At 54.5% G+C, this 6,677-nt stretch overlaps 2 protein-coding genes across 2 annotated transcripts; one reads left to right on the top strand and one right to left on the bottom strand.

Moving 5' to 3' along the window:
• Nucleotides 1-945: 945 nt before the first annotated feature.
• Nucleotides 946-4,967, top strand: GUITHDRAFT_114675 (hypothetical protein; the record flags this gene model as incomplete). Its single annotated transcript, XM_005826163.1, has 20 exons — nucleotides 946-1,503; nucleotides 1,553-1,642; nucleotides 2,275-2,339; nucleotides 2,433-2,489; nucleotides 3,009-3,095; nucleotides 3,272-3,308; nucleotides 3,521-3,562; nucleotides 3,604-3,704; nucleotides 3,751-3,792; nucleotides 3,839-3,899; nucleotides 3,952-4,017; nucleotides 4,067-4,144; nucleotides 4,188-4,235; nucleotides 4,282-4,322; nucleotides 4,370-4,407; nucleotides 4,453-4,474; nucleotides 4,526-4,629; nucleotides 4,679-4,742; nucleotides 4,792-4,826; nucleotides 4,870-4,967. The coding sequence occupies 20 exons, from the start codon at nucleotides 946-948 to the stop codon at nucleotides 4,965-4,967; spliced, it is 1,734 nt and encodes a 577-aa protein (XP_005826220.1).
• Nucleotides 4,959-5,936, bottom strand: GUITHDRAFT_154489 (hypothetical protein). The gene is made up of 2 exons (XM_005826164.1): nucleotides 5,112-5,936; nucleotides 4,959-5,060 (listed from the first exon to the last, which is right to left on the bottom strand). The coding sequence occupies exons 1-2, from the start codon at nucleotides 5,864-5,866 to the stop codon at nucleotides 4,973-4,975; spliced, it is 843 nt and encodes a 280-aa protein (XP_005826221.1). The 5' UTR covers nucleotides 5,867-5,936; the 3' UTR covers nucleotides 4,959-4,972.
• Between the last annotated feature and the right edge of the window lie 741 nt (nucleotides 5,937-6,677).

The following is a 6,677-nucleotide window of genomic DNA, read 5'->3' on the forward strand; positions in this document are numbered from 1 at the left end:
GAGAGAGGAGGAGGAGGAAGGGGGAAAGGAAGAGGAAAAGGAGGGAGGAGGGGGCAGGAGGAGGAGGAATAGCTTCCAAAGTTCGTGTTTGTGGTGTGTTTGTGGTATGGTGGGGAAAGGGACATGGAGCTGGAGGAAAATCGCTCGATACCATCTTACGAGGAGCAGATGGACCTTGAGTACAACCACCTGGCGTCTTATAGCAGCAAGAGCTCCTCTCCTCCTGTCTCCTCTCGTCCTCCCGCTGGATCCTCCCCTGCTCCTGCTGAGTACTCGCACGAGCTCATCAAGGAATTCTTCATTTGCGACATTCGCGCTGACCCCTCAACGATGCGATGGCATCATGTACGGGTGAATCTCGTCGCAGGAGAGGAGGTGCAAGACTTTACGCCCCTGTCGCTGCTGCTGCTCCTCCTCCTTCTCCTTCTCCTTCTCCTGCTTCTCCTGCTCCTACTCCTTTGTCCTTATCCTCCTCCTCCTCCTCCTTTTTCCTCTTCCTCCTCCTCCTGCTCTACCTTCTCCTGCTGCTGCTCCTGCTGCTGCTCCTGCTGCTTCCCTCTCCTCCACCTCCTTCGTCTTCTCTTTTACTCGTTTCCTTCATCTCGTTCCAGCTTGATATTTCTCCTCCTATTGGTTGTTCCCATGTTTACAAGATTTTCTATCAGGAGGGGGAAGATGCGGTGACCTGGTTTGCTGAGATTGACAAACTAAATCAAGTGGTAGGAATACCACATTCCTCTTTCAACTCCTCCTCCTCCACTCCCCCCATTTCCACCTGCTCCTGCTCCTGCTCCTGCTCCTGCTCCTGCTCCTGCTCCTCCTGCCGGTCTACTCCTCCTCCCCTTCTTCCTTCCGACTCTCCCTCCCTCCTCCTCCATCTCCTCTGTGCTCCTCCTCATCGCCGCACAGGCTGGCTTCTGCAGAGAGTGTTTCCACCGCTCGGCCATGTCGGACGGCGCTATCCATGCTCCCTCCGATCCCATCGAGCTCATGGGAGGTGACGCTCTCGCCGCCTTGTTCGACCGCACCTACGAGGACGCGGACTTCTGGACGTGCGGGATGGAAGAGGCGAGGACCGCAGACGCGCTCCACTTCCTGACTGACTTGACCACCATGGCGACGAGGGACGACACGCTGCAGTCTTGTCCTCCTTTCTCCCTCTCAAACCTCAAGCTCGTCCAGAGCAGCATCACCAGCCTCATCCTCCTCGCCATCAGGCAGCACAGAATCTCCTCTGTGCTCGACGTCGGGTGCGGGTTCCCCTCCTGGCTGCACCACGCAAGCAACCTACGTGACTTGCGCTACACCGGAGTTGACGTCTCTGATGTCCTCATCCGCAAACTCCAGCGAGAGCAGCTGGAGCTTGCTGGAGCTGGAGCTGGAGCTGGAGCTGGAGCTGGAGCTGGAGCTGGAGCTGGAGCTGGTGAAGAGAGAGGGCTACCAAGCATCGATTTCCTTGTGAGCAATGTTGCAAGAGAGGTTCCTGCAAAGCATGACCTTGTGGTCTCTTCTACCTTCTCCTCCTCCTCTCCTCCTCACCCGCCGTCTGCAGATCTGTCTTGGCGTCCTGGCCTACCAGACGATGGAGGATGCCTGGGCAATCCTCAACAACATAAAGCGTAGCGGCTCCAAGTACTTGCTGGTATCGTTCTTCTCCTCTGCTCTCCTCTTTCTTCCCCCACCTCACCCCCCCTCCCTACCTTCATCCCAGCGTCCCTCCTTCTCATCCTTCTTCTCCTCCTCCTCCTCGTCCTCCTCGTCCTCCTCGTCCTCCTCGCCCTCTTCCTCCTTCCCTCTCTTTCAACCCCCCCCCCCCGCGCCGCCGCCTCCCGGGCCCCTCCCTTCTCTACCTCCACCTCCTCTCCCCCTCCTCTGCTCCCCTCGCTTCCTCCTTCACACTCTCGACTTCCCCCAGTCCGCACGTCTCACATCGCGTGCTCTGATTCTGAACCACCTTCCTCTCAGGTCTCCTCGCACCACACTCCCGTCAACTCGGATGTCTTCCTTGCTGCCGGCGGGCACTATCGCCCCCTCAACCTTATGATTCCTCCATACGCACACATCTTCCCAGCAGCCCTTGAAGCTTCGGAAATTGTACTTGCCCCTCCTGCCCCTCCTGCTCCTGCTCCTGCTCCTGCTCCTGCTCCTGCTCCTGCTCCTGCTCCTGCTCCTGCTCCTGCTCCTGCTCCTGCTCCTGCTCCTGCTCCTGCTCATCCTGCTCATCCTTCTCTTCCTGTTCATAGTTCATTACCTTTCGTGGCTGACTTGGCGCAGATGGTCTGGCCAAACAAGCTCCACAGCGACAAGTTCATGTCGGTGTATGCTCCATCGACGTTCCAGTGAGATCACCTCTCTCCTCTTCCGTTCCTCCTCATGCTCTCACCCTTTTCTTTCCCGTCTTCCCGCATCCCTCGCCCTCATGGCAGCTGCAGGTGGCTGGGACTGGATGATTCTCAGACGGTCCTCCTCTTCGACCTGACGGCCATGCCGTGAGCGAGCAAGGGGAATTAGCGAGAGACGTGATGATGATGATGATGATGATGATGATGATGATGAGGAGGAGGAGGAGGAGGAGGAGGAGGAGGAGGAGGAGGAGGAGGAGGAGGAGGAGGAGGAGGAGGAGGAGGAGGAGGAGGAGGACTGCGAGTTCTTCCGCATGCTCCTTTGGTTCTCGTCCTTTTAACATGCTTTTCTTGATGCATGAATTGTAGCAGTATGTGAGTAATTGTTTAGATTAGAGTAAAAACGCCCGCCTCAAAAACTTACTATATCTGAGAGATGGCACTGAATATCGATTAGGACTTCGCCCACTCGTCATACAAGACGCTGCCCTGCTCCCCTGTCGCAAATGCGGCCTGTGGGCTTTGTGAGTATAGCGTTGACTGTGGCGAGCATGGCAGGAGGAGTAGGAGGAGAGGCGAGAGGAGGAGGAGGAGGAGGAGGAGGAGCAGCAGCAGCAACAACAACAAGGGCGGGGATGGGTGGTTGGTTGGACGCTGCCAACCCAGGAAGAGGAGTGGGATTATGGGGTTGGACAGCGCTGGGATCCGCCGACTTGGGGAGAGCTGGATCCGCGATTTTATCTCCCAGACAAGGTAATGCATGCCTGCGTTTCCCTCCAACACAACCACCCTCCTACATCACCACATTCTCCAGCTCCAGCTCCAGCTCCAGCTCCAGCTCCAGCTCCTTCCTGCTCTTGCCAACTCCACCCTCGTCAAAAAGATTTGCCTTGAATTCTGCTCGCAGCCATCAAGGGCTGCCATTGCAGCTTTCTCGCTCCGCTGCAAATGATGGCAGACGTCAAGGTAACTTTCGCCTTGCCTCGCGCTCTGCCGTGAGAATTTCTGCAAGAAACGAAGGTCGGTCGCTGAGAGGAGGAGGATACAGTCGCAAGTCCTTCCCCGAGTAAGCTGACGCTTCTCCTTCCCCTCCCTCCCCTTCGCCTTCTTTCCTACTTCTCTTCTCCTACTTCTCCTCTCCTGCTCCTCCATCTCTTGTTCTTGACATCTGGTGCAAGATTCCGAGGCAGTTCAAACAGTTGCAGTCAAGCTTCACTGAGGTCGAGCCAACGGCTCTGCTCCTACCTGACGAGAGTAGCAGATACTGAGCAAGAAGGAGATGCCGAGCGGAGACGAACTCAAGGTCGCCCTACAGATGCTGGAGAAGAGCTCGAGGATAGGATACGAGTGGGCGTCTAAGGAGTGAGTATTGACTTCGCACTTGCTCCTGCTGATGGAACTGCGGTAGGAGGGCAGACTGGATCTTCGACATGTTGCGATCTTACCCAGAGTGAGGCTCTTCCCCCTTGTTTCTTCGCGCGATGATCAGAACTCAGCCAACCCGACGTGCAAACCTTGACGCAATACTTGAACGTCGTTGCCTCTCGCTCCTGGATGGTACAAGTGACTCAAGTCCTCCCTTTCCACGACTTATCCCGTCACTTCTAAGGGTGAAGTGACAAGAGACGATCTGCTAGCTATCGTAGACCTTGTCTGCAAGGAGCCGATGGTCGAGGTATGCTGCTGCCCTGCTCCTCCCTCCCTCCTCAAATTCCCAGCTCCAGCTCGACTTGGAGATGTTCAATCTTCTGCTGGAGACGGCAGCTGGATGCGCACGATGTGACAACGGGGCCCGTCTGGAGGTCGGACGATGGGGTGGGAAGAGAGGAGTTGAGACTTGACTAGGACGGGAGGATGATCTTTCATCTTTGCGAGGAGTCCGGGCTCATCCCTGTAGGGCAACTGCCGCGGTCTCCCCTCCCCTCTGACTTCACTCCAGGACCTCGTTACATGGGCGGGGCTGCTTGACATCGTCGCCGGGTTGAGGAGCGGCGAGGCAAGGATAAGCGCTGATGCTGCTACTGCAGACTGGCCAAGAATGGTAAGGCGACTGGGAAGGAGGCAGGTAGGATTCCTCCATAGCCCGTGCGCTGCTGATAGTTGGCTGCAGCGGAGTTGTATCAGCAGTTCAGGTCATCTCGTCAGAGCAGGGTGAGGATGGGGTGAGATGTTCCTGTTGCCAGGGATGCCGGCGTAGCAAGTCCATTCATGTACAAGAGGCAAGTGAACGAGCGCGCGCGCGAAATGTTTGAATCGAGGCAGGTGGGAGCTGGATTTGCAAGATCTGGTCAGGGAGTCAGATCCTGTGAGTGCGCTTTGGACCTTTCTCATCACAGCTGACAACTGCGGACCTCAGGAAAACAAGGAGTTCAACGGAGCGACGAACTGGTTTACATTCAGGTAAGAGGGCAGGCATAGTGGATGATGCGGGTCATAAAGGAGTTCACAGGACTGAGATGAAGGGGAAGGGTTACTCCTTACAAGGTGACTGGCAACCTCTCCTCTCCCTCCTAAACGTGCTGGCAAGAACTTGGGCAGCTATGGACGAAGAGACGAAGTCAGATGGAGACGAAGAAAAGTCCACAAGGCGCCAAGAAGGAGAGAAATTACATCACGTTCGATTGAGATATTCATTGAATCGCTTTTGCAATGCTATGTACAGGGGCTGAAGGATCATAACCGATTCGATGTTTGATTTCCCACTCTTGCTTCGAGTCTCTGCAAGGAGCATATCAACAAACAATCTCTCGAATCAATCTCAAGTATCACCTGAGGAAATCTAATTGCTTGGCAATTTCCGCGTCACCAACTCTGTTTGTCCATCCTCCACTCCCTCTTCGATGAATGAACGCCTGGCTTTTCGTCGATTTCTCAGCGTTCTCGACGTATGATGTAGCATCGCTTGCAATCTTGGCCTCGCTTGCAATCGTTTCTTTTCCACGTCGTCGACTGTTGGAAGTCTTATCGCGTTTGCTTGGCTTCTTGTCATCATACATCATCTTGACTTGGTGGATTGCATCATCCTTATCCGTGGTGTCATGAAGGATGAAGCTTTTTCTTATCCTCCTCATGAGCGAATTGAAGTTCCCTGGGCCTTGCGAGCTCGTTTCATTCTCTTGTACCCTCTCAATGTCCTGTCTCCCCTGAATTTTGCGCTCATCACCATCCGACATGTACCCGTCGTTATCAGCGCCCCGTTGCACCTGAGGCTTCTTCTGAGCCTGTTGCCTAAATTCTGTCACGTTCAAAGAGTTTGAGAATTGTTTTTCAAGCAGGTGTCTATGTTGTGGACGTTCAGTGCTTTCCATCTTGTGCAAGAAGAGATCATCACGGTGCTTTCCCTCCCTCTTCTTCTGTCCCGCGTTCCTTCCATTCACTTTCCTCGCATGCGCTGTGTTCCTCTGAATTTCCCTCGAGTGATCTTTTGGATGGTATTCGGAGACAAGAACTGTCGCCCCTGCTGTACAAGAAAGGCACACCAATGCCCCGATGTCTCCTGCCATCCCAAAACAGGCTGCCCCCATAATGCCTGCAACTATTCAATGCGCTTCTTTCCCTTGCAAGCTTTCGGAGCCCAAATGCATTACTAGACCTGCGATGAGCAAACTTGTCAATTCAAGGGCTCACACCTCCTCCTCTTTCAACTGTCTCTCTACTCTTGTGCACTTCTCGCTTCTGATCGCATTCCAATGATACGAGGTTCAGTGTGGGCACTTAAGACAGAAAGGCGTTGACACCTCTGCTCCTCAACATGGAAAGGAGCAGAAGGAGAGTACAGAGACGCGAAAGAGCAGGAGAGCAAGCAGGAGAGGAGGCGAAGATTCTAAGCAACTGACCCGATGAGCGGGTTGGCTAAGAGATAAAATCAAGAAGGGTGGAGGTAATGAGGGAGGAAAAGAGAGAAGAGATAGAGAGTGTATCAGGGATGAGAATGCAATGGAGGGAAGGAGGAGGAGGAATCCATGAGAAGGAGGGGTTGGTAACAGAGGGGGGGGGGAAAGAGAGATTACTGAGAGGGAGGTGGGGGGTGGGAAATATGGGGTTCAGGGCAGTAGGGGACAAATCCAGAGCTGAAAGGTCAGAAGAAGGACGGAAATAGTTCAAGGATGATGGGGTAATGTAAGGAGGGGAGCAAGGGCAGATAGAAATCAGAACGAATCGAGAAGAGTCAAGTTTGAGAAGGAATGAGGAAAGAGGAGGGCGGAGAAAGGAGGATTTTTGAGCAATGAAGAAAGATCAGGGAGGGGGGCAGAGGGAAAGAGGAACCAAGAAAGCTGGGTGAGCTTGGGGGTTGGGGGGCGGGGGTGGTGAGGGAGGGAAGGGAGGGAGGGAGGG

The sequence above is a fragment of the Guillardia theta genome (assembly GCF_000315625.1).
Source record: "Guillardia theta CCMP2712 unplaced genomic scaffold GUITHscaffold_77, whole genome shotgun sequence".
In the NCBI taxonomy this organism is placed as follows: Eukaryota; class Cryptophyceae; order Pyrenomonadales; family Geminigeraceae; genus Guillardia; species Guillardia theta.

Coding starts and splice junctions, on each gene's coding strand:
- GUITHDRAFT_154489 (XM_005826164.1), bottom strand. CDS start 5,866: ATGGGGGCAGCCTGTTTTGGGATGGCAGGAGACATCGGGGCATTGGTG. Junction 5,061..5,111: donor AAGCAATTAGATTTCCTCAG/GTGATACTTGAG, acceptor TGCTCCTTGCAG/AGACTCGAAGCAAGAGTGGG.